The 27369-nt window shown below is 40.1% G+C and overlaps 1 protein-coding gene across 3 annotated transcripts in view; it reads right to left on the reverse strand.

Moving 5' to 3' along the window:
• Nucleotides 1–246: 246 nt before the first annotated feature.
• AHCYL1 (adenosylhomocysteinase like 1) overlaps nucleotides 247–27369 on the reverse strand; it is a 39437-nt gene continuing 12314 nt past the window's right edge. For 2 of the 3 annotated variants that reach the window (XM_002810476.4, XM_054529878.1), the window contains exons 2-17: nucleotides 14858–14969; nucleotides 12644–12787; nucleotides 11549–11649; nucleotides 10996–11098; nucleotides 9133–9227; nucleotides 8459–8565; nucleotides 7529–7645; nucleotides 7259–7322; nucleotides 6410–6498; nucleotides 5975–6045; nucleotides 5524–5618; nucleotides 5341–5439; nucleotides 4870–4938; nucleotides 4364–4442; nucleotides 3131–3251; nucleotides 247–2311 (exon numbers count right to left, since the gene is read on the reverse strand). In XM_002810476.4, coding sequence (XP_002810522.1) covers nucleotides 2305–2311; nucleotides 3131–3251; nucleotides 4364–4442; nucleotides 4870–4938; nucleotides 5341–5439; nucleotides 5524–5618; nucleotides 5975–6045; nucleotides 6410–6498; nucleotides 7259–7322; nucleotides 7529–7645; nucleotides 8459–8565; nucleotides 9133–9227; nucleotides 10996–11098; nucleotides 11549–11649; nucleotides 12644–12787; nucleotides 14858–14969 — 1473 coding nt within the window. In that variant the 3' untranslated portion in view covers nucleotides 247–2304. Of the gene's footprint in view, nucleotides 2312–3130; nucleotides 3252–4363; nucleotides 4443–4869; nucleotides 4939–5340; nucleotides 5440–5523; nucleotides 5619–5974; nucleotides 6046–6409; nucleotides 6499–7258; nucleotides 7323–7528; nucleotides 7646–8458; nucleotides 8566–9132; nucleotides 9228–10995; nucleotides 11099–11548; nucleotides 11650–12643; nucleotides 12788–14857; nucleotides 14970–19883; nucleotides 20071–27369 lie in introns of those variants that run through there. The other variant, XM_003775617.5, reaches the window with a different exon arrangement.

Consider the following 27369-nt stretch of genomic DNA (forward strand, 5'->3'; position numbering starts at 1 on the left):
CCTGAGGCTTAAGCAGCAAGTCTGCTTCCTGAAGGAAGTTAGGAGTGAAAGTACCCAGGCCCAGTGCTTGGCACAGAGCAGGCATACAAAACTTCAGGTATTACTGAAGAATCCTGTATCCAGCCTCTGCATATTAGGCCCTCAACAAATCTCTATTAAATGCTACTGACCTATAACTTGTCTCACCCTAGAAAACAGGTTCTAATGAAGTTTTGCTGTTCAACAATGACACATACAGACTGCCAATAAGGTCTTATCATTTTAATCGATTTTAATGATTATTGCTCATCTGCAAGGATTAATATTGCATTCATTAAAAATCATTCAATACAAAATGAACTTGTTCTTCCCAAGTTGCTCTCCACATGCTCCCTCTGATGCCAGACTTTTTTTTTTTTTTTTTACAGTGTCCTTTGTTACATGGCTTGACAGAGACAGAGCCCTTACCTATTATTCCTATGGACATGGTAATAGATATGGGATCAAGGGGCAGGCCAGAGGGCAGGTGAATGTGGGTCCCTTCCCTCCAGCAGGCTAACGTGATGGATACACTGTTGGCCAGGTTACCTCCCCTAACAGATGTGGTGTTCTGATTGGCTGGTTAAGTGCCTGAGGAAAATAGGCCTTAACTGTTAACATCTACAGAGAAGAAAGCATGGTCACACTGGCAAGGAGTAAGAAGGGATTGGGTGAAAGAAAATGGGAGAGAAAAGGGAAAAAAGTTTTGGCAAGACAATTGTCCCCTGCTAAGAAGCTGCAGGGTGAAAGCTTTCCTTTCTTCTATTTTTGTTTTTAATGTCTGTCTCTCTGATCAGTGGAAAAGTGAAAATTTCTAGTATCTAGCACTAACGTATGACCCAACTTTGAAGGATCACAAGCTAGAACAAGTTGAGGATTTAAAATCCTGGATAATTATATACTTAAAGCTCATGAGCATAAAGCTCACTTGACCATGCAGAAATGCTGGGAAGCAGGGTGCATGGCATGGGAATACATCTCCCTGATCTTTGAGAGAGCCTCTCTGGATATTCTTTCAGAGCATGAGCCAGGATGTACTGACTACTTTCTTTACACATCAATTGCCCTTTATGATCTCAGTTCATAAACTCTTTGTGGTATGTAGCAATCAAAAGTCGTATTACTTCTGTAAAACTAACATTATATAGGGTGTATAGTCCCAGACAAATTATATGAAGCTAGATTTTTCTTGCCCTGACCCAATTTATCATTCCTCCTCCTGCCCACACCTACCTCCCTTTAAATATTTTAGGTTGCAGAAGCACAGCTGACCAGAAATTTGCTCTTAAAGATAAATCCTAAAGATAGAACTCAGTGCTTTATACTGAGTAATGGCTCAAAAAATTCACCTTCAGCACAAGCTGTATGGGACAGAGCTGATAGAATTTGCTGTTATGGCTCCAGTTCACTGATGCTATGAACTACGGGCTAGAAACAGAAGGACTTAACAAGGCTTGAGACTAGCATTTCTCTAGACTCAGCACCCTTAGCTCCAAAGGTTCAAAAGAGAAATTGGTAACAACTAACCACTCAAGCAATTCCTCAGCATTAACACTAAAAATTCTCCTTTTCTTTTTTTTTTTTTTTTTTTTGGACAACAGAAATAAATCCTAGAGGACAAAATTAAACTCAATAGAGTATAGTCTAGTTAAAAACTAGAAAAATAAGCAAGTCTGGTGGGAGTGGAGGAAGGGCTATACTATAAATCCAAGTGGGCCTCCTGATCTTAACAAGCAATGCTCATGATACACATCTCTTAACTGGACATACCACCTTTACACAGGAAACAGGGCTTGGAACTTCTAAGGGAAATTAACATGCACCACCTACATCTAACCTACCTGCCGGGTAGGTACCATTCCTGCTTCTCTGAAGAAGTGAAAGAGCACTGATTTCAGCAGCTAAGAAACGGGCTCTTTTAAGGCGATTTAGACATTGCAGATTGTTCCACAGAGAAGGTACCTTAGCATTTCCTGTTAATAAGGTACCTAATTAAGACTAAAGTCCCCAGAAATGGTAAAGAAAGAATCACCTTTCTGGGCTGGGAGAGTAAAATCCTTCTTTAGTGACTAGGGTGAGGAACCCTGAACTTCTATTTCATCTAAAGAGCCATGAAGCAAGTTCCTGTGTGGTCTGCAGAACTTGGATAATGAGATGAAAAAACAAGAATGAAATTATAGGAAAAAAATCAAGAGGAAAGGAATAAGAAGAAAATAAAAGTTATCTTAAAAAATATTTCTTTAGAGTGTGTGGTTCAGGTGGACTGGTCCTTGGTAGTATGGTCCATTAGTATCTGTAAAGAGAGAGAGTGATTGGTTAACACTTATGTCTTCCATATGAGAGTTCCAAAAAAACAATCGGAAACAGAGCACCTTCTCCAGGGCCCCTCCCCAGCCTGGGTGGGATCCCTGCAGTCATTCCCCAGGGCACCAGTCTCCCTTGTTCTTCCACAGGGTCTCTGACAATGCCATTTCTGGTGTTACTGCCTGTTCCCAGGAATGAGTCAGTGTTTTTCAACCCTGACTAAACATTACAATAATCTGGGGAGGTTTTACAAAATAATGTTTTGTAAATTTGGTCCCATCGCAGACCAAATATATCAGAATCTCTTGGGGTGAGGCCCAGGCTCCAAAATTTCAAAAAAAACTCTAACTCCCTGACATCTCCCACAATTTCTCTATCTACCTTGTTAACTGGAACAGTTTGTTTGTTTGTTTGTTTTTAAGACAGAGTCTCATTCCATCACCCAGGCTGGAGTGCAGTGGCGTGATCCCGGCTCACTGCAACCTCCACCTCCCAGGTTCAAGTGATTCTCGTGCCTCAGCCACCTGAATAACTGGGATTACAGATGCCCGCCACCACACCCGGCTAAGAGATAGGGTTTCGCCATGTTGGCCAGGCTGGTCTTGAACTCCTGACCTCAAGTGATCCATCCGCCTAGGCCTCTCAAAGTGCTGGGATTACAGGCGTGAGCCACCGTGCCTGGCCTGGAACAGATTTCTTGTACTCTTCAAAATCAGGTACAACATTTGATCTTTATGTCAGAAACAGCCTAGCTTGCTTGGTTTAATACTGGGAAAAAGAGCTTTTCACTTGCCTCTCCCCAGGTTACCTGTAATAATTAGGTTTGAATGGCCCATTTTTGTTGAGTCCCAGATATTTTGCTTGGTCATCTGTCAGCTCTGTAAGGTGGGCATCAAATGATGGCAGGTGCAAGCTGGCAACGTATTCATCTAGGAAGAGCAAAGTGGCAGGAGAGCAGACTCCTTTTCAAAATGTCTCTCAAGTTATAACTTCCCATTTTCATTTGAAGCTTTTTTAAGAAAGCAGACAAGGGATGGAATAACTCTGAAAGAATCCACAACTTGAAATATTTGCTTAATAAAAAAAAAACCCACAAAGCTGCCTTTCTGGGCAGGGTGCTTCTCTCAGCACATCTCCAGTGCGTTCAGAAAAGCCACTTACCAGGGTAACAAAAGGGGGTGGGCTTTTACCTCTCTATCCTTCTCTGGCAAAGCAGGGGGCTTCCCTGCGGTGGCCCAACATGTCACATGCTACTCCTACCTTCCTGCAGCAACCTCCTTAACTAGATTAAATTATAGTCAAATTAGCAATCAAAGTGGACACCAGTAAGCTAGAAAGACCCTGTGTCAATAACACTCATTTAGGATAAGATCCATGGATCTTAGGATCATGAATTTCTAAGGTAGTCGGCACAGAATTTTTACTTTTCCATAGATAAGCTTCCCTTTTATAATTATACACTGAAAAAAAAGAGTCTGAAGTAAGCTATTGGAAGAGAGGAGAGCAAGAAGTATTTTAGCATTAAGAAGTCAGGGATTTGGGCTAGCCAAGGAGATATGGGAGATGGGTACACCGTGCAGAAAGGTAAAGGACTAGAGATGATGTATTATGTCACATGAACACAGCATGGGTTGCTTACAAGAGATTGGATGGTTTGCATATCCTCACAGAAAATGGACAATAAAACCTGTGTTTGTTTCTCTCATTTTGTTCCAAGGCTGTATGTACTCAGCTGCACTGGGAAGTTTACTGAACTTCATAAGGCTACTTAGAGTAAGAACATCTCCCTAAACCATTGTGTTAAGCACTGTTACTCATTAGCTGTGATTCTCACACAATTCTACAAGGTATGTAGTATTATTCTCATTTTACCAATCAAGAAACTGAGGATCATGGAGATTAGAACTTATCCTGAGGTCAAACAACCAGTAAGCACAGGAACAGGAATTGGAACTCTGACTGTAAATCCAATGCCTTTCATGGCAGTCATTTCACCAAATTATGCAGCTGTCTGCATAGGTTTCCACTGTTTTTCACTCACCCATTTTCTTAGGAAGCAAGTACACATCCTGCTTGTATCGTCCCTCGGGTGCATTATAGAGTTCTATCAGTGCCAAAGCCTAAGGTGGGAAAAGAAGGCCAGAAAGCACAAAAATATTTCTTAGACAGGCACATAAAAATAAAACCAGGTTTAACAGCATTTGGGTAAGTACTACAGTGATCTACTACAGTCACAGCACCTAGGACTTTGCCTATACTAAAGGGCAGCACACATCCTAAGAGGATTTGTTGTTTTTGTTTAGTTCCTGACAAAAGAACAAATCAAATAAAACTAAGCTGAACATTATATTCTCAACTAAAACAGCCAATTCAACAAACACTGACTTAGTGACTCTTTTGTATACTTAAGAATACCTGTCTCCACAATTTATTACAGAAAAAAAGAATAGGATGATGAGAACATAGTACAGTACACCCTCACTGGAACTGATCTACGCCCAGTTCCACAAATTGCAGTGCAGTGTAAGCAGGCATTTTGCCACATACCTGTGTTGTGGCTGTGATGGACAGAACAAAGGTGGGAACTGTGGAGCAGCTCAAATTGAGTAGACGACCCTGGAAAGGTAAGAGAGAGCCCTGGGATGAGCTCTGTCTCAGATTCCAATGGCATACAAGTCAAGCCAAAGCGGGAGAGGACTTTACACCCCTCTAGACTCAGTTGGAAGAGGAAGAATTACAGTTCCAGATCAGGACTCTAGGCTTTTTCCTATTTTCTGCAAATCCATCTGAGTCTGAAAGGTTAAAGAATCAGCTGTGGTTAGGAAATAGTGTTACTTACTAAAATGTAGATTTTTTTTTTAAGTGGTTTTATTTTGGGGACCAATTTGTGAAATATCTCTCTCTCCAAAGATAAAATTCAGGGAAACATAGGCCCAATATTTGTTTCCCTCCCCTCTCCCCTCATGGATCTAACTACTCTGCTTGTGCTGCTCTGCCAGAATCCTTCTCTGTGTGTACCTCTGCCAGGAGGACAACTCGTTTGCCATCTGGCCAGATGACATGGTCCACCTGAGAACGTACTCGCTCCCACGTCAGCTCCGGAGTGCGGAGGCTGGTCTGAAAGGAAGAAAGCACAGTTGACTATGGTTATTAATGAAAGGTAGTAGAGAAATGCCTAGCAACAAATGACAGAAGCCTTACCACATCGATTTCTGTGTTGGAGTGGCCCATATTGCATACGATACAACTGTTTTTCATGCGATCCAAGTGCTCCCGTGTCACTACATTCTTATTTCCTAAAAGAAAAGATGGGTGGCTAAGGAAAGAGATGCCGGGCAACAAAGGTACTGGCTGACTTTCAGGTAGAACATAGGAGACAAGAGGCTTGCTGGCATTAAAGAACATGTAGACATTCTGAGAGAAGACATGTATAACCGCTCCTTAGGCTACCTGGTCTTCAGATCAAGCAGTATAAAAAGTCACCAGGGAAAAAAGTTTTTTACTCTGGAAAACATGTTAAGGTTCTGATAGCTTATTCTAGTTCTGAGATCTTTATACTGAACAGAGGTCTCACCTCCTTTGTATGAAAGTCACTCAGACTACTTTCAAGATTTAGCCTCTGAATAAATACTTCTCTATGCAAGTTATTTACCTGTGCAAGTTATTACGACATCGACTTGCCGGATGACTTCATTTAGCTTTACCACCCTGAACCCATCCATGCTGGAAGAAAAGAAAGGAACACTATGAGTAAAGCAAGAAGGCAGTGGGAGGGAAGATGGTCATGAAATGAGACGAGATCCCCTTCTAAAGTTGGATCCAGTGCCACCTCACAGGAATGGTGAGTGATAAGCTGTGCTAAACTATATACACGGGCCTCTTCAGAGTCCCCAAGACTCCCTCCAGGAAGGAAAAATGCCAAGAGGCTCTAAGAGAGCCCTAGGGTTAGAGTGAGAAGAACAGAGCAGTCCTAGCCTTCTCTTCCCCTAGGTGATTTCTGCAAAAATGATTAATATACTCAATTATGAACTCTCAGTAACATAAAGTACCTAGAGTGAATCTAATAGTATTATCACTCTGTTCTTACCAGGCCTGCAGAGCACAGATGGGGTCGATTTCGGTAATGTAGACAATTGCTCCAAGAGCTTTGAGAGCAGCACAGCAGCCCTTGCCTACCTGCAGAACAAAAGAAAGGTCAAGTCGTTAGGTTAAGTCATGGATATTTAGGGTAGGTAGGTTATTTGTGAGACAGGAATTAACCTTCATGAAATAGCCTGTCATCTGGTGAGCAGCTGCACAGATGCTCCAATCCCAAGCAGAACAGAAACAGACCCAGATTACGTTGTGAACCTCAGTTAGAGAGGTAATTTAGCAGACATGTCATAGGAAGGACTGGGGCTTTGCATAGCAGTTTTCATCAGGGAAACAAGTCTAAGCAAAAGCAACTTACTCTAAGCAACCTCTAATTTCTTATTCTCTTACTTGAGAAGAATCTACTCAAGGATACCCTCGTAGCTCAGGAACTTCTTTGGGTCATTGCTGAAGACAACAAAATCTGTGACCTATTCCAGTTTGGAGATATTCAACTATATGCCATTTCAGATTCCACCCTTAATTCTACTGCAAGTTACTTGTGGGGCTAAAATGCTATATATTCACTTGAATTAAGTCTCATTAAAGGTTATGGTTATAATTGGGGAAAATGATACTGATATCTATTCCACAAGGCAAAATGGTAAAATCTGAAAACTCAATTCATTCTGTAAGTTTCTATTCATAAATCTGAATAAAAGACTTTTGCTATTGTTTGAGATACATTATCTAAAAAAATTTAAACCTTGTACCAGTGACTCTAGATTGACAGCACAAGCCTCCTTTACCCAATATTTCTAATAAGTACACAAAAAGAAAGAGACACTGAGACCCAGCTATTTACCTCACCATAGCCACACACCACCACTTGTTTCCCACCAAACATCACATCTGTGGTCCTCTTCAGGCTGTGGAAACAGACAAGGGCTCAACTCAAACGTTAATAGCTCAAACTCAGTCCCTCTTCACAAAGTTAAAAGTGTGGGCCAATGCCCATGAGAATATCAATTGGAAGCTGGTTGAGCTCAGTATGAAATGGTCCCTCTAATAAACTTTTAAAGCCAAAGGAAGACCAGAGCCCCTAGAAGTTTGAATATATATACATTCAACCTACCCATCCAAAATGGATTCTCGGCAGCAGTACAAGTTATCAAACTTCTGTTTGGTAACAGAATCATTGACGTTCATGGCCGGAACACAGAGCTTCCCAGCTTTGGAGAGCTGATATAGCCTAAAGGGAGAAGAGGTCACAAAAACAAACAAAAACCAAGTTAGCTGGCACAACATAATTTGCGGCAAAATCTGCCTAATTCTCTTCAAGTTCCATGCTGCCCTTCCCTGTCTCATTTATTGCCCAAGGATATTAGAAAACATGATTATTTCCTTGTCATCCCTCCACACTTCTTTTCATTTTCTTCTCCCTTTACCCCTTTTTTGGAAGAAAAAAAAAAAAGCCTTTCAATTGAAGAAATGTACTTCTCTTCCCTTTATAGGGAGTGTTATTTCCTTTGATCAGCATTTTTCAATAGAAACCCATGCCTACTTCTGATAAACAAAGACTATCAATGATTCTGATATGGTTCCATGTGTGTGAGAGTAAGCATGCGCAATGTGCCCCCAAGAAACACTCTTTCAGATATCTTTTCAGTATTCCAACAAGCCAAGAATATTTTGCCCAATTTTACTTTTTGTAGTGTGTATAACATGTAGTTTTACAATAGGATTGTTTTTCATATTTCAAATATAAAATGATAATACAATATTGAATACAGTTTTTCAAGATACACTTATTCCCTAACCGCCCCTCAACACTAGTTGAGAATCGCTCAATGGAGTAAATGGGAGAGAAAAATGTATGAACTAGAACCTGAAATAACTTCCTTCTAGGATCAACTTGATTTTTCAAAAGTAAAAACTCAAGTTTTATCTAATGAAGATATTCCCATTTAGTTATAAGTCTGAAACACAGTCCTAAAGCCTAACAGAGACCAGAAGAGTTTGCTGAGGCAAGGACACAAGGGGCAGCTACTCCAGAATCTGTTACCTGTGAACACCAGTCACGCTCTCTTCCACAATGCCTCGGATCTTCTTAAACACGTTTGGATACTTCTTATAAACCCAGTGGGTTAAGTCTCCCCCATCATCCAGGATCTATAGAACAGCCAGAAGACTTCTATGGGCATTCAGGCTGCTAGGGCTGGGGGGATCTTTGAACCCACTTTCTGTACTAGTAAGAGAGCCCTGTATGTTTTGGAAGAGTAGTCCTCAGAGCTCCTTAGAGCAGGCTTAGAGAGTGGAAATATAGTCAAATTTGTAGGTGTAAAATGGTTAAAAGGATTCCTAGGTTTGTTTTAGGCTACAGTGATGAGTATTAAGCTAATCACAGACTCATTTTTAGTCTAGAGTCTTGAAATATATAGCCCCTTTGAATGCAAAAGGAGAACTGGGGCAGGAAGGAAAGAAAGCAGAATCCTACTCCAAAGAAGCACCACTATTTTGTTCTGGTGTGTTTGAGCCATGTGTTCAGCTAGTCTTACCCTTCCCCCACCTTTCCATTCAGTACTCAGACCCATTCTGAATAGGTATCAAGCTAAACACTTTAGCAACAAAGTCAGTGCATAAGACCAAACATCCAAAATATATTTAGGGAACCATGCTTTGAGGGAAAAAAAGGAAATAAATCTATTGTCAAAGTGTAGAATGTATACGCATTATTACCATGTTGGCCTGCCACCCATCCATGTTCACACAGCGGTCAATACACCACCAGAAGTCATCTTCTGACTCGCCCTTCCAAGCGAACACTGCAACTCCTGTAGAGACAGAAATGAATCAGCTGATTCCTCCTTTGAGGAGTGTCCTGTACCAAATCACTTTCTGAGATCCATGTGAAGAGAAAAAGGCAAAAGAAACAATTTCAGAAAGGAAAAAATTTAAAGCCAAAAGTCAAAGAATCACTTTTGGTTCAGAAATTAATTAGGTTAAGAAATTAAGGAATTTTTGCTTTAAAAGTAGTTTGGAACCTTAAAGTGTTCCTTTCTTTGGGCTAATTTTATACTTAGAAGGAGATAAAATGAAGTGGGAATTAATAAAAGTTGTTAACTGGAGCATTATTGATATTAGTAAACATCTTGAAACAACCTTAAATGTTCTCCATTAGGAAAACAGTGAGGTAAAATCACATAGCCATATGAATGAGTATTACAAATGATGCTGTCAAAGTTTTCAGTGACATGGAAAACTACGTCTGAAAATATGTATTTAGGTTATAAAACTGTATATATATCAGAATTTATTTCATCCATGTAAAGTAGAAAAAAGGAAAAGGAAAAACATTAATCAAATACTCTATGTAGTGGGATTGTAGAGTTTTGGGGAACTTCCTAAATTTTTTGCAGTAAACACTTATCAGAAAAGAATAAACAAAAAAACCCAAAAGTATTATAAAGTTGCTTTCTGAGTATCTTAGAAAGATGAGAGGTCCGGCTGGGTGCGGTGTCTCACGCCTATAATCCCAGCACTTTGGGAGGCCAAGGTGCTTGAGGTCACTTGAGATCAGGAGTTCGAGACCAGCCTGGCCAACATGGTGAAACCGCATCTCTACTAAAAATACAAAAATTAGCTGGGTGTGGTGGCATGCAACTGCAATCCCAGCTACTCATGAGGCTGAGGCACGAGAATCACTTGAACCCAGGAGGCAGGGGTTGCAGTGAGCCAAGACTGCACCATTGCACTCCAGCCTGGGCAACAGAGTAAGACTGCATCTTAAGAAAAAAAAAAAAGAAAGATGACAGGTCCTCAAAGAAACTTCACGGTGATTTTCTTCTGAATATTTGAATAATAAAAATTATTATTATTGTTTTTAATTTTTGAGATGGAGTTTCACTCTGTCACCCAGGCTGCAGTGCAGTGGCATGATCTCGGATCACTGCAGCCTCTGCCTCCCAGGTTCAAGTGATTCTCCTACCTCAGCCTCCTGAGTAGCTGAGATTACAGGCGCACACCACCACTCCCGGCTAACTTTTGTATTTTTAGTAGAGGTGGGGTTTCACCATGTTGGCCAGACTGGTCTTGAACTCTTGGCCTCAAGTGATCTGCCCGCCTCGGCCTCCCAAAGTGCTGGGATTATAGGCGTGGGCCACCAGGCCTGGCCTGAATAATAAAAAATTATTTTACGTTTAATTAAACTCACAAATAGCTCATATATTTTCAATGCCATACTGAATACCAAATTATTTAATGCACTATCAATATAAAAGGTACTTCTTACTTGTGCTCTCTCACAAAATTGATGGCACTTATATAGTTTAACATTCTTCCTTGTTCAACTAACACTAGAACTGGGCATGTCCCCATGCCATTAGATTATTTTCAAAGGCCATTTTTAATGACTACATAATATTCCATCATGGATATTCATCTTAATTTTATTATCCACTTTCTTCCTGTTGAGGTTTTTATCATCCGCAATTTTACAGCCTCTAGACATATACGATATTGTAACGACAATTTTGATACATAAAAGTTATATGTTTGGATAACTATTCTGGGGCAAAGTTGGTGGGAAAAAACCGAACTTACCAGCCTCAGCCAGTGCTGCAGCTACTTCATTCTGAGTTGAGTAGATGTTACAAGCAGACCAGCGGCACTGAGCCCCCAGGGCACAGAGTGTCTCAATCAACACCTGTGTAGAGGTGTAGGAAGACAGGGTGAGGAAGAGAAGAGCCACCCAGGAATGGAGAGCAAGCCTCATAGATAGATTACCTGATAGATAACAATACCTATCAACTCTGCACCAACAGGCACTACACTGGAAAGTTACAAAGGGGTGTACTCCAGCGAGGTGGTGCACTGGTATTTAACTTTGCATAAAACATAGGTTTCTAAAAGTCTTTATAACATTTTATAACAATCATATGTTTGCAAATCTAGATTTTCCTAGGTCAAGTTTGCTGAAAGTGGGTTTACATATTAAAAAAAAACCCAGAAAACCCCATTATTGTGTAACAGGGAGATCCTACTAATAGTTAGCATTTGGAGGTTGGCGAGTTAGGAAAGGAAAAGTGAAACAAACAAAAAATTGATTTCTTTCTTCCCCGTATCAGAAGTCCCTCTTTTCTTCCAACAAACTCACCGCTGTCTGGGCTGTGATGTGTGTACAGCCCACTATTTTAGCACCAGCCAAGGGCTTCTCCCCCTGAGCACGTTTCCTGAGTGAAATCAGAGCAGACATGTCTGTGAAAGAACAGAGGATTTGAGCTAGGTCTGCACTAGCAGTATCATCAGTTCCTGCCCCAGGGCTGGTCTGGATCTGTTGAGATATGGTGAGATGAGGCAGAAAAACTTTTAAGCCTATTTCCATGACGACTGGCAGCTTCAACAGCACAGTAATAGTAGAGAGCAGTCATGCAACCACTTGGAGTTTCTCTCTTCCTCTACTGCTTCAGCTTTATACACAGAGGACTGAACAGAGAATGAAGTAAATCCTTAAAACTGATCAAAATGAAGGGTGAGTCTCATCATTCATTTGGAAAGACAGGAAAATAGTCAAGGCATTGGCTAATAGATTCCTATATATAATCATCAGACCAGAAAGACTGTACCCTCAGCCGAAACCACTAACTTCTGTTTTTCTATGCTGTCTTACCATGTCCTGTCAGTCTGTTTGGTTTCTCTTACTCTCTCTCAGTATAGAACATGCCTTCAATGTATAAACAACACAAGAGTAAAGAGGAGCTTACTGGGAGTGGCTGGGGTAGAGAAACCAAGATTTAACTGTCAGTCACTTTTACTCTGCTCCAGCAGAGGGTGCTCAGGACCAAACAAGACTCTAGGTCACCACATCTTTACCTTAAAACCCTTCCTCATCAGCTGCTTCTGGGCAATCTGGGTCTCTGCCATTGGCAGCTATAGTAAGATCCCATATAACCAACTACCACATAGTGATCTAGGACTCGCCAATTCTGCCATGTAAATCTTTGAATACAGTGGTGGGGTGAGGCAAGGAGGAAAACAGAAACTACTCTGTGTGTAATTACCACATGCTGAGAACAGAAGGAAGAGAGAACAAAATCCCGAGACTTAAGTTCCATAGAGAGAGAAGTGTTTATCCGAAAGTCCATAATACTGTCTTTCTTCCCAGTATACTTTCAAGTCTTAAGTTGTTTGTGGATTCTGATGGCCAACAAGAGGGTTGTTTCTGGTCCCCTAACCCACTCCCTTTCTTTACCTTGCTCTGCAATCTCAATCTCCCGGCGTCCAAATTCTGCCTGCTTGATGTTCTTCACACAGAAATTGCTGCTGCCCTTGGAGTTGGTTTGCTGCTTCTCTCGGGGAGAAACTTCATCATCAGAGCTATCTGTGTAGGATGCAGCTAGAGCCAGGAAAGAAAAAAAATAAGGATAGAAAAACCTCAGTGGTCCCCAACTCTACAGAGTGTAGTTCCCAAGGGACTTTCATTTAAGTTAAGGGAACACCCTTAATTGGAGCTACATTTTACAACGCTCTCAGTTCTGCTCCTCTAGGTTCTAATAGGTGGTATGAATGAAACTGTTGTGGATGCTTCCATGTTGCAGCTCTTTCACCCACCCTAACAATACTGTGCCATTAGTGCCTGTGACAAGGGACCACTGATTCTAAACCTGTACCAGCTATAGTAATCCCAGATAACAGAGGTACTTGGTCCCATCTGGATTGGAACCAGACCTGGCAAAAAAAAAGAATAATAATTTAGGGCAGATAAGGAATGCTATTTCTATAGATCACTGGTTCTCAAATTCAAGCATCTATCAGGATCACATGGAAGGTTTGTTAAAACATATATTGCTAAACCCCATGGCCAGTTTCCCATTTGGCAGGTATGGAGTGGCACCTAAGAATTAGTATTTCCAACAAGTTACCAGGTGTTGCTGATGCTGCTAGTCAGAGGACCACACTTTGAGAACCATGGATATAGACAAAAGTGATAAGATAGTCTTACAAGGGATTTTACACTAAGTTGTGCTCAAGGAATAGAGAAAGAAATGGCACAAAAGGCAAATAGCTCTGGGTCTATTGATAGCCCTGGGAAAGTATGTCAAAATGATCAACTTTAAAAAGTGGCTTCACATAAAAGCGAAAAATACCACTTATCTGACAGATATGCAAGAGGATATACAACAATCATTCCTTACCTCTCAAATCACTTCTTTCCTCTCTGAATTGAGTACTTTCCTCATCACAGTTTCTGCTAGTATACCTGGACTCTCTCACTGACTGACTTCTATGTACAGGTCCTCCTCCTGTCCAGCTAACACAAATACTACCAAAGATTATCATCCCCACTATGACATTTTAACCATATCACTAAGCTTTTTAAAAGGCTCTAATACATTTCTGTAACATGGCCGTCAAGATCTTTGAAGACTTTTTAAAAGCCTTCTTCAGTCGTTTTATCGTTCTTCCTCTCATAACTCAATTTTTCACAATTAATTTTTCTTCTTTCTTGGCTACGATTAGCCTGCTTGTCACACACCACTTTTTATCTGTCACTCCAGGATCATATGTAATGGCTTTTCATTTATGTTAATCCTTAATGTTGATAATACAATGCAAAAGGTATTCTGGCAAAGGACAATGAATGGCTTTTGGTACAAATATCTCTGCTGACATTGATAGCAATCTGTAACCTCTTAATCTTTTAACAATGAGTCTTCAGTTAAACAATGACAAGGTTGTATTGGATGCCCCATTAGATGTCCCTAATGTTTTCTCCTGTATTCATCTGCCAAGATTCTACATTCTTTTCCATGCTAATTTTCTAATACATGCTCTATAGTTGGGAAAAACACAATACAAAAGAGAAAAAGACTTTATTTACAGAGAGTTAAGACAGGAGGAGAGAACTAAAAAAAAACGGAGCTGGAGTCACATTACAGTAGTCTGAATCTTTCCTACTCCAGAGGCTAACAGGGGAGGATATTCCAACAGAAAGAATAACCTAATAAATAAGAGAAGCCAAAATACTAATTTTATTGTTACAATCTAAGCAGTCTTGGAGACAAGAAAGAAAGAGATAGGTGGCAGGGTATATTTTATACAAAGAAATCGTGCTTCAAAATGCACTTCTTTTTTAAGGCCAATTCTCTCAGCCAAAATAGCACTGATTTCTTCCTTTTGAAATGGGTGGATCAATGTGGGAATGGGAACTAGCCCAGTCCTACCAACTGGGCACTGGCCACAGACCACACACATAGACAGACAGGGGGAAGAAAGTCTCAAGTCGACAAAAGCTTCCCCAGCTACTAGCTTGGCTGCAGAACATTCCCACTGCCCAGCCACTAACAGTTTTCAGCACAAAGGTGGGCAGTCATAACATGAGGTATTTTCAGATTGCTAAGTGAAGAGCACTGGTAGCAAACAGGGAAGAGAGATTAGAGAGGACATGGAGTTCATTCACACCTACCTGAACTGTAGCTGTCAGTAGAGGATTGTGAGATCGAGCGAGACAAAGATCTTCGGCCAGTTTTGGTGGGGAATTTGGTGAACTCCTGCATGTCATCAGCAAACTGGATTTGCTATACAAAAGGAAGACAAAAAGTTGAAAACTTATAAGGAAAATCCATGAAATGTTTTATTTTTTTTAAGGTTATACATTGTCTTTCCCTAAAAGCCATGTAATCACATGGCTCCTACTAAGCCAGCAACTTTCCCACCAGAAATGGGGGAAGGCCGAGGCTACCTCTGACTTCTCCCAACACGTCAATCACTGTCTCCTCCCAATTGTTTCTGCAGGATTTGGGAGGAGGGGCTAAGGTTAAGAATCAATTTCTTTTAGTATATGTTGAATTTTACAAATCTTTCTCACATTCCACCAAGTTTTTTTCCCCTCTTATAACCCTGACAGATTAAACTCTTTATGCTTCTTCCCAAATCTTTCAGAAAACAGAATCTCATAGTGCTACTGGGGTTTTTGGTTTTTGTTTCAGAATATTCCCTTGTAGCGCACTCCTGAAGTTGGCAATGGTCTTGCTTTCTGAAAGAATTATGAAGAGATGCCTAGAAATGGTGATGGGCATTAGGGTGCCAATACCCAGAGCCCAACCATATGTCTATACTTCACAAAGCCAATGTAGTATCTCCAGAACCTCCTACCCTAGTACAAATTTAAAATACCAGAATATAATGATAAAAAGAAATTTAAAAACCCACATACACTATAGTAAATTCTAACTCATTAGGACTAATTTGAAGGAAGGAGAAAATAATGACTTGGTAAACTTTGTATTAAAAACTTCCTTAAATGGGCCAGGTATGGTGGCTCACGCCTGTAATCCCAACACTTTGGGAGGCCAAGGTGGGTAGATCACGAGGTCAGGAGATGGAGACCAGCCTGGCCAAGACGGTGAAGCCCCGTCTCTACTAAAAATACAAAAATTAGCTGGGCTTGGTGGCGGGTGCCTGTAGTCCCAGCTACTTGGGAGTCTGAGGCAGGGAACTGCTTGAACCCGGGAGGTGGTGGTTGCAGTGAGCCGAGATCGTGCCACTGCACTCCAGCCTGGGTGACTGAGTGAGACTCTGTCTCAAAAAAAAAACAAAAAACAAAAAAACCCCCCAAAAAACAAACTTCCTTAAATGAAATAAGCCAGAACTAGATAATTCTTTGAAGAATAAAACTGGCTCTAATCAATAGCAAATAGCTTGCAATTGATATTATTTATAGATTTATAAAGTGTGTAACACTTTTATTACATGGTTTAAACCTTCCTCCCGAACTCCTGTTTAAACTCTGATAAACCCTTTCTTAAAAATAAAATAAACTTCACCACCCTGAAATAAGCAGGATGGTTTGAGTATGTGAACTGAGATTCTGTTCACAATCCGACTAAATCTGAAAAGGTTCCCATAGAGAATCCATTAAGCTAAGTCTTTAGCAAATACTCTGGAAATGTAAATGACTACAGATTAAAATCTTCTCTGTATAATACTGGCAACATGGTTACAGCCACTTTAAAGCCAGGAACAGTAAACTACCCATTAGTTACAGCTGCAAAAGCTTCCCCTCCACTTTCACATGTACCCTTCAGCTAGAGGAGCGCCAGATTGCAGTGTAGGAATCAGGTTTAAGCGGGCAGCCTAGGCATAAGCAGCTAATATAAACAAATTGGAAACTGATTTCTACAGTCAGTAAAGCTAGTTTCACTGAAGAAATTAATCCAGGACCAAGGTAATGACTTCCAACTCAATATGCTGTTATTTTGATGATGGAAAAAAATACACAGTCAAGAGACCATCAACCCCTCTTAACACTCTCCAGAGGCAGCCCTTCCTCCACCGGCCTCCCTGCTGCCGGCATATGCAGCCTATTCTATTTGGAAGCTACTCTCCCCTCTGCTATGATTCCTTCCCGTTTGCCTTTTTTCAAAGGATTCTGGGCATGTTCCCAGATACCAGGTACATGGAGGGTGAGGGTGGGGGAGGGAACTGCAATAACACTTGCAGTTTTTTATATGGAAAGGTGGCTGTGGCAAGAGAGAAATGTGTTTCTTCAGCAACTTAAAAACTGAATAGTCATAATTTCCCCTTATATTAATAAAGCTCATCAGTAGCCTAAAGCTAAGCAAAATCTTTCCCATCTAAAAATACTGGACTGTGTTGCAAGCAGCTTAGCAGCTTACTAACCAGTGCAGTGCCCCTACCTCCCCATCTCTCAAATAATGAATATGGTCCATATTTGAAGTGGGTAGAATGCAGTTAACCCAAGCCATGGCAAGGATGAATGGACTGTGTATTCTTGCAGCTGTTTAACATTCTCACCACTTATAAGGTGTCCCAGCAATACAAAGATGCATGAAAACCTGGTCTTTTCTTCCACCCCAAATTACAGGCTGAAGAGAATCTGTGTTACAACTGATGCTGTGGAATACATCTGCTCTGCCAGTTTCCTCCAGACCTGCTAGCTCCACTGGTTATCTTCACAGCTAGTAGCTCTGTTTTCTCTTGGTGAAGTATCTCCTGGAGCATTGTTCACCCTCACATTGTAAATATAAACACTGCTGCCAAAAGCAACTTTTGGATATCACAAGTTTTCTCTCCAGATCTCAACAACAGCCTTCTGATTGGGTTGGACTCACTCATTTAAGGCAAATATGATAATCTGGGTAAGACGAAAATGAAGACTACAAAGTTGTTCTGTTTCTATTAATTCCTATCATAATTTCTTCCAAACATTAAGTCTTAATTACTGTGCTTTCATCTTTCTTCAAATCTACATCTACAAGGAATACTACACCTAAATAAAAAGTAGGATTGGGAAGAGAAGGAATGGAAAGGAAATAAAGTGGCTGAAATGCAGAAAGTATCTTTAAGTAAAAAGTCTTATGTTAAAGAACGATGTTATGCTTGAGTACTCACCACCCCATAAACAGCCTTACCCACAACTGAACAAGCATACCAGTGTTCCATTCTTTCTTTTTTTTTTTTTTTTGAGACGGATCTCGCTCTGTTGCCCAAGCTGGAGTGCAGTGATGCGATCTCGGCTCACTGCAAGCTCCGCCTCCCAGGTTCACGCCATTCTCCTGCCTCAGCCTCCTGAGTAGCTGGGACTACAGGCGCCCGCCACGACGCCCGGCTATTTTTTTGTATTTTTAGTAGAGACGGGGTTTCACCGTGTTAGGATGGTCTCAATCTCCTGACCTCGTGATCCACCCGCCTCAGCCTCCCAAAGTGCTGGGATTACAAGCGTGAGCCACTGCGCCTGGCCTCCAGTGTTCCATTCTTACACTAAGAGCATATTTATGAAAGGCTAGAAGGTCAGATTGACCCATTCTTCAAATAGCACACCCAAATACAGACGTCTACTTGCTGTGTCTTAAAAACCCAATTAAATATCAGGCCAGTTTAATATGCTATTTAAAGCACCTCTTCAAATAGCTTAGCAGGTACAATGGGTGACTTTCTTCCATGTGATACTGAGAATGGTAAAGAAAAGCTCTACCAAACGAATAATTTGGGGTATATCCACTACCTAGTGGGAAGTCTGCTGACAAAGTGAGCTAAAAGAATTGTGCAGACCTTACCAAGAGAAGTGGATCAGAGACAATCCAAAAAAGTTACACACCTCAAGAGAAGAAAAATTGTATGCTATTCATTTAGTTGATCCTAATTGATTTTTTTTTTTTACCATTAGAAGCTGAGTTTACTTTCATAAACACACATCCTATATTCTCAGATGTTAAATAGCCCAGCTACAGTCCTTCCCAGGGCCCACCCAATTTTGCCTGCTATCTCCTGAATGAGAAAGAATTAACAGCTACCAGAATTCCACAACAACATTTTAGCCAAGAAATGGTGATCAGGATAATATCTGTGATGCATTATATTCTTTAGTCATCACATTTGCTAGGCACCAACTAAGTATCCAGTGCTACTCCAGGAAAGTTCTATGCAAGGAAACACGGTCCCTTAAAATCTGTAGACATGTTTTGACCCACAGTATAGTAATGTAAGTGGCTTTGGCATGGAATTTCACTGTTCCATGAGGAAAATGCCAGGTATTATAGTCTTCATAGCCTTATCTGGATATTGTTTAACTTAGGTTTAACTTAGACATCTTGTCAAATTCGTTATTTCAAATACCAATCTAACAGCTTTTAATTTCCTCAAAAAGGTTTCTTCCTAAGTGTCAAGAACTAGATTCAAAGATAAACAGCAAATTACTAGGAAAACAAATCATTAAGAAAGTGTAATGTAGAAGTGAGCAGAGCAGTCTTTCTTACTGCAGAGAATTACTTGAAGGGCTAGGATCCCTCTTTTGGTACACTACTGATTCTCTGGGACATTCCTAAATTTATATATTCTGTCCCATTGTCTGTCCTAGCATATTGTGTGTAGAGATTTTTCTGTTTAGAAATTATGGTCAGCATATTTCTTAGCAACTGAGCAAAAAAAAAGTAACAATAAAAAACTAGATATTTTAACAAGATCATCATTACTAAGCATAGTGTGTCAGAACACTTTTCAAGATTCCTACATCTTTTCTAATCCCTCTTTCACACATATTTTCTGGTTAAATTATTTTTTCTTCTACAGATTCTACCCTCACCCACTCCTTTTTCAGAGGAAAGGAAGAGAATATGGCAGACAGCCAAAACAGGTGTAACACCTTTACTTCCTTACATTCTCTCTCTTTTTAAAGAGACAGGTTCTCACTATGTTTGCCAGGCTGGCTGCAAACTGCTGGGCTCAAACAATCTTCCCACCTCCTGAGTAGCTAGGACTATAGGCCCACACCACTATGCCCAGTTTTTCTTGATATTTACCAGTCTGATTCCCACTTCAGATGAACCCAAAGAAACAGTTATCAATAAACACCCACTCCTTGGTACAAGAAATACACAAGTCTGAATACCTTTCACTTCAAGTAAAAAAAAAAAAGTGTTTCCCAAAGAAAGGAATTCCCTTCCCAACACAATGCTCCCAGACACACCCACCGGAAAACAACTTATCTCAAGGGAATCAATCTCAGGCCAGAGTTGAATCCACAGCCACCTCCAGTCACTTCTTCCATTCCCTTGTGCAGAAACCAGTCTTCTGAGACTCAGCAAGTTTTGGCTGCTCCCTGTTCTCCTTCCCTGTCTCAAGTTTCTTAAGTTCTCAGTCTCCCCAGATGGGGCCTGAATTTATGGGGGGAGAGGGAGGGCAGGCTGACTAATCTCAGCACATATCTTCCCCCTGACTCCCGCCTCTGTGTCTCAACAGTAACAGGATATAACACACACACAGCTAGAATCCAATTCCACAGTCAGAAGCAATACTCCTTTCAAAGTAGGACTCAACTAGATCTTCTGTCAATGCTCGCGGCGAGAAGAGGTGAGGCAATACCAGGCCCCAAACTGCTGAGTCACTTCAAAGGTAAGGAACACACAGCTTGAAAAACTCTGCCAAAGAGTAGTTTGATCCTTGTGAGTTACTCCCCTCTCTTCCTGTAAGACTAAACACTTCACTGACTTCACTTCACTATTATCTCCTAAAGTGCTCCAGTCAATGAGTAATCGAGGCCTGCAACTGCCAACTAGAAGTGAAAATAAGAGGTTAGAAAAAAGGCAATAAGTAGGACAGAAAAGGGCTTCTCAATCTTTTGAACACCACAATTTGCAACAGAATGTAACACACACCCAGATTGTTTCAATGCCTATTTAGCTATCTACTACCTACCTAGTTGCCTGACCTGTCCATACTTCTCTTTTCTCAGTCCCACCACCAATATTATATAAACACATGCCAGTCATCTGTTTCTCCCGATATTGATTTATCATCAATTCTAGGTTTTAAAAAAAGAATCAGTACAGGTGACTGAAGAAATCCTGGTTCCTGGAACATACCCACTACTTTAGTGACAACACTAAAGTCTCCTCTCCCACCCCCTACCCTCCATCCCCACTCGCTAGCACCATTGTTGTACTTTACTTTTCCAACTTTATTATAATCATTTTCAGCATATAAAAAATTTAAAAGCATAGTATAATAAACACCTGTACTCTCCACCTAGAATGAATCTTTCCATTTTCCATAATAGTTTTCTCTCTCTCTATATATATACACATACACATGCATACTTTCACATGGTCCTGTAAAAATAAAGGTTGCAAACATGAACATTACCAATAATTGTTCAGAATTTATCTTCTAAGAATAAGAATATTCTCCTACAGAACCATGATGACATATCACACTTAATATTAACAATTATTCTATATATTCATATATCCAGACTGTCCAGATTATATTCAAATTTCCCCAATTTTCTCAAGAATATTTATTTATATCCCAACAGTCTCCTCAACCCTACCAACCCAGCATGGATTCAAGGTTCATTAAATGCAGTTGGTTGTTAGGTTCCTTTAGCCTCTGCTAATCTAGAACAGTCTCTCCAATGTCTCTCACCCCCTTGTGATACTGACTTTTCTTTGAGGAATCCAGACTAATTGTCTCATAAAATCACTCATGTTTCGAATTTTTCAGAGGGTTTCCTTCCTATAAACTGAGGTTCTGTTCTGAGGTTTTATTTGAAAAACGTTAAAATTCAGTTCTGAGGTTTTACTTGAAAAACGTTAAAATTCTGGCAAGAATATTTCCTGGATTATGTAGTATATTTCACCTTGCATTATTATCAGGAGGCACATGTCGGGTTGTTCCACTATCAGCAATGCTAAGATTGAGTCCTGGTTAAAGTGAGAACATCAGATCTCTTCTTTGAAAGGTACATTTTCTCTTCTGCAAGTAAAAGTTAATTTGTAGGGCGATACTTTTTTCATCATGTTAATATCCTATTCCCTAATGACTTTACCATCTGTTAATAATCCTTGCCTGAACCAATTATATTGGGAAGGTTATAGAATCGCAACTTCTATTTTTCTATCAATCCTTCCACATTAGCTGGCATTCTTTTGTAAAGAAAAATCTTCTCCCTTTGTCATTCAGATTTTTATGTATTTAACAGATTACACTTAATTATACACTAATTGCACTGAATACTCATATTGTCTCAAACTGGGCCAGTGGGAGCCTCCTTCAAGCTGGCTCTGCTGTCCTTTGACATGATTCCATTACAGTCCTTCCACTCTTTTTGACGAAAGAAGATATACCAGGCTCACCTTGTTCTTCCTCTTCTCCAAACCTGGAATCAACCATTTCTCTCAGGAGCCTTTCTTTTAGGAGGGAGTAGTACTTAGAAGCTAATATCTGGTGTAAGAGGTGTGATAATTGCTATTAGAGATGCCACTACTCCTAGGTTCTTTTGGTAGAGAGAGAAATCAATCCTTTTACTTATGAGTTCATATTGATATTTCTACTTCAGATTTAGTATTACCTTTTTTTTAAAAAAGTTTAATTTTCCTATTGTATGTCTTGTCTCTAATGTTTATTTATTCTATAATGCATATAAAAGTTTCAAAATGACAAGACTAATGTTATTATGCACCAAAATTTACTGAGTGACGTGTCAAGGTTTCATTGAAGTTCTTCTCGTCCTCAGAATATATTTCATAAAGATATATAATCAACGTACTATTTTCTGCGTGACTGAGTAATCAATTTGATATATTAGGTTAAGATTTTATATTTTGGTTGGGTTCATTCCTTTGTGTTTGTAAAAACTTAAAGCTTTCCTTTTTTCTCTTTGATTTTGACATATAAAACATTTACATGTCTCAAAACTTTAAAAGGTATACTCAGAGAAGTTTCACTGCTATTCCTAGCCCTGATACTCTACGTGTCCCTCCCCATTTTCATTGGTTTCGGGTTTATCCTTTTTATGTTTCTTTTTAGGAGTGTGGGAAGCAAATACATATTATTTTCCCTCCCTTACTCAAAAGGTAGCATGATAATATAGTCTGCACCTTGTTTTTTTCACTTGGGAATCATTTTGTATTGGTTCATAGGGTATAAGAACCAACTAGTATAGGCTCAGGGAAATAAAAAGCTGTCAAGGCAGGGCATGGTGGCTCACGCCTGTAATCCCAGCACTTTGGGAGGTCGAGCAGGGTGGATCACCTAAGGTCAGGAGTTTGAGACCAGCCTGACCAATATGGTGAAACCCGTCTCTACTAAAATTACAAAAATTAGCCAGGCGTGGTGGCGTGTGCCTGTAGTCCCAGCTACTCAGGAGGCTGAGGCAGGAGAATCGCTTGAACCTGGGAGGCGGAGGTTGCAGTGAGCTGAGATCATGCCACTGCACTCCAGCCTGGGCGACAGAGCGAGACTCCGTCTCAAAAAACAAAAACAAAAAAATTAAATTTTGTATAGGAAAATATTGGCAAATTTTGTCAATATATATCACTGCTAGAATATCACTGATCTAAATATTTTACAAACCATTTTTGTTGAACTCTTGGCATACAAAGAACAAGCATCACTGGTAACACCACCTGATAGCGCTAGATGGAGACTTTTACTTCAAGTTGATTGTACAGGAAGTTTGAAATCCACACTTACTAGTAGGGTGGACACCAAGATCCTGAATGCCTAGATTTATATGACTTTAAGTGCTTTGCCTCAACACCTGTGGCTTACAGTTTACAGAGGGTTTGTATTTTCAAAACATTCTAGAATCCTTTCAATGTTGCATCTATGCTTCACAAATGAGAAAACAGAACAGGGGTTGGGGCTAAGTGACTTGCTTAAGGCAATTTGCTACCAACACTGAGATTTAAAAAGCAAAAAGCAAAAAAACAAAAACAAAAACAAAAAACACCCACAAGCCCAGTTCTATTTTCCTTCTTTTGGAATAGGCTGGGAAAACAGCAGCTTTCCCCTTTATTTCCAAGGGGTCAGTTTACCTTGGAGTGGTCTACTGTTGCACTATAAGCTTTCTGAGCTTATAATACCAGATAAAGATTTGTAAGCACTGGTAAAGGAAAATAATTCTTTCAGTTCCAAAAATCTTTATTAATTTTCAGAAAAGTAAAATGATGCAAAGAAATGTAATGTTTTTAAGTTGCCAACGAATTGCCATTGAGAAGTACTGCTCCGTAGATCTGGAAAGGGTGAGGAGAGCCCAGTAATAGCAGACCCCAAACACTGTGGTAACAAAATGTTCCATTCTAGAATACACTTCCATTGTCTTTTGGGGATGGAGTAAGGAGGAGAATGCATGGGCAATCTAATCTAGACTACTTTACTAGGACAAAAGAAATTAATTCAGAATTCCCTATTTGTATCATTTCCACCTGTGTTTAAGCAAAATTTTTAGTTTAGTATGGTCAAATTAACCATTGATTTTTTTCTTTTTCCTCTTTTGGTCACTGGGGAAATTCGCTCGTTATTTCATGAGAAGTTACCATATTCTAAAACATGCAACTGAGAATATACTTTAAATGTGCTTTTTGAAGAGGTTTATCCTGTGCTGAATGGTGCTGGAGGAATATTTCACACATGAACACTTAGCACAATCAGAGAATTTCTTTTAAACTAAAAACATTCCATTAGGTTCCTTTCTCATCTGTGGTGTGCCACTCAAAAAGCACCCTTTCCAAGTCTTATGTCTAAAAGATCTAGCACAGCTGAATTCTACCAACAGAAAAAGAGTTATATTTGGCCAGGTGCAGTGGCTCACATTTATAAACCAAGCACTTTGGGAGGTCAAGGAGGGAGGATCCCTTGAGCCCAGAAATTTGAGACCAGCCCTGGCAACATTGTGAGCCCTTGTCTCTACAAAAAATAAAAAAAAAAAATTAGTGGGGAATGGTGGTGCACACTTGTAGTCCCAGTTACTCGGGAGGCTGAGGTGGAAGGATCACTTGAGCCTGGGAGGTCGAGGCTGCAGTGAGCTGTGACTGTGCCAGTGTACTCCAGGGCAACAGAGCAAGAACCTGTCTACAAAAAAAAAAAAAAAAAATTTTACCATTGATATACTTCTACTTTCTGGTACCACCTGACTACTACGACTAACAAAAGTTCTTGTAAGGCTATTATTTTTATTGAAGTATTTTGGATTTAAGTAACATGATATGTGATTACTGAATCTTGGTTTCATAGTTATGGTAGATATTTATTTAAAGTAATCAATTAAATAATCTCACTTTTATGTGCAATCTAAAAAAGCCAAACTCATGGAAGCAAAAAGCAGAAGGTTCTTACCAGGAGTCAGGAAGGTGGAAGAAATGAGGAAATGTTGATTAAAGGGTACAGTTTGGAGTTATAAGATAAATAAGTTCTGGAGAGTTAATGAATAGCACAGTGACTACAGTTAACAATAACATATTGTATACTAGAAATTTGCTAAGAGTAGATCCTAAGTATTCTCATCACATACAATACACACACATACACACAAAGTAACTATGAGGTGATGGATATATTAACTAGCTTGACTGTGGTAATAATTTCACAATGTATACATCAAAATATCACACTGTACACCTTGAATACTTTTTTTTTTTTTTTTTAAAGAGACAGAGTCTCACTGTCACCTAGACTAAAGTAAAGTGGCAGGATCACAGCTCACTGCAACCCCAACTTCTGGGCTCAAGCAATCCTCCAGCCTCAGCATCCTGAGTGACTAGGATAACAGTCATGTGCCACCGTGCCCAGCTAATCTTTTTTTTCTTTTTTGTAAAAGATGGGGATTTCACTATGTTGCCCTGGCTGATCTTGAACTCCTCGCCTTGAGCAATCTTCCCACCTCAGCCTCCCAAAGGCATGAGCCACCACTCCAGGTCCAAATACATACAGTTTTCACTTGTCAGTTATACCTTAATAAAGCTGAAAAAAATATCAAATACTCAATTAACGAACGGAGAAAATTTTCCACTTAAGAATTTTTATGGCCAGGCTCAGTGGCCCACACCTGTAATCCTAGCACTTTGGGAGGCCAAGGTGGGTGGATCACCTGAGGTCAGAAGTTCGAGACCAGCCTGGCCAACATGGCAAAACCTCATCTGTACTAAAAATACAAAAATTAGCCAGGTGTGGTGGTGGGCACCTATAATCCCAGCTACTCAGGAGGCTGAGGCAAGAGGATTGCTTGAACCCAGGGGACGGAGGTTGCAGTGAGGTGAGATCACACCACTGCACTCCAGCCTGGGCGAATGAGTGAAACTCCGTCTCAAAAAAATAATAATTTTTATTTTATTTTTATTTTTTAGAGACAGGGTCTCCTTGTGTTGCCCAGACTGACCTCAAACTCCTGGGCTCAGGGGATCCTCCTGCTTTGGCCTCCCAAAGTGCTAGCATTACAGGCATAAGCTACCATACCAGGCCCAAGAATAAGAATTTTTAATTATACTTTTTAAGAATAATTTTTCCAAAAACTTAGTAGCAAGTTTTAACTACATAACTTCACAAGCTGAATACAACTGCAAAACAGTCCCAGTCCCAGGAAGTGAGGTGTGAAATTCTTTTGGTTATTTTAAAGGGCTTCTTTAAAAATAAAAAATAAAGATAATTGGTATGTGATTATATTCTCTAGCTTAGGCAGCCTCAGCTTTAATGCATCACTGAGCAAACAATGAGATGTCTTTATGTAAGTAGCTGGTTGGAAGGTTTCATAGCAGAACAGTTTTACCATATGCTGGAGAGCAGTTATAACTGGAACCATCTAGAGCTTCCTCACTCCTCTGGGGAGGACTATGGGCTCTGTTCTCTAATGAGATGAGTTTATACAAGTTTAGCCTGAACACAGCCCTTATTCAGCTATCTTCCAGTGTGCATACGGAAAGTCTCCCTTAGATATCCCTGTAAAGATCAACCTAAAGTAAAGAGGTCTTGGCCTGTGGTTATACTAAAGATCAGATTTCAGGGAGGTAAAGGTGGAACTGGCACAGGACTCTGTGTGCTCCAACCTCTAAATCCGGCTGTGTCTTTCTACATAATTCTCTCTCCCAGTGTCCCATTTCATTCATCTTTCTGCAGTACACGTTATACACTGCACTAACCCTCAGGCAGGGTTTGGCCATTCTTTCAAGTTTAACACCAACTTTTCCAGCAACAGAGATACATTAACATTGGTATAAATGTTAAGGCAAACCCTTATCTGCCCTCCCGCTTTTTATCCCGGGTACTATTTGGTAACAAAGCAACAGTGACAGACCCCTTCAAGACCAAAAAGGAGTATTTTTCTGCATGAGTCTCAGATCTGCTCACTTTGGCTTAAGGAGAAAGCTGCTCTCCTGGCTACTGGCTCACCAGCTTAGTCGACTGTCTGAGTTCTGCCCTCCTTTTCTTCCTGTCATCTTTCTCTAATCTTTACTCTGGCTATTTCATCAGCCCCTCAACTCCTGTCACTTTCTGTGTTTTTGAAGCCAGAATTTCACTAAAATGTCCTCATGATCTTTATAACTTTACTATCATTCTCAGTCTAGGAATTCATAACATAAATTAGCACCTTAGGGAAATTCTTATTCTGACCTGACTTTTAATCTATTGAGCACCAGAAGCCCAGCCAACTAGAAACTAGGGTAAGAGTGAGAACAGAATCAG

The sequence above is a fragment of the Pongo abelii genome, chromosome 1 (assembly GCF_028885655.2).
Source record: "Pongo abelii isolate AG06213 chromosome 1, NHGRI_mPonAbe1-v2.0_pri, whole genome shotgun sequence".
NCBI classification, from domain to species: Eukaryota; Metazoa; Chordata; class Mammalia; order Primates; family Hominidae; genus Pongo; species Pongo abelii.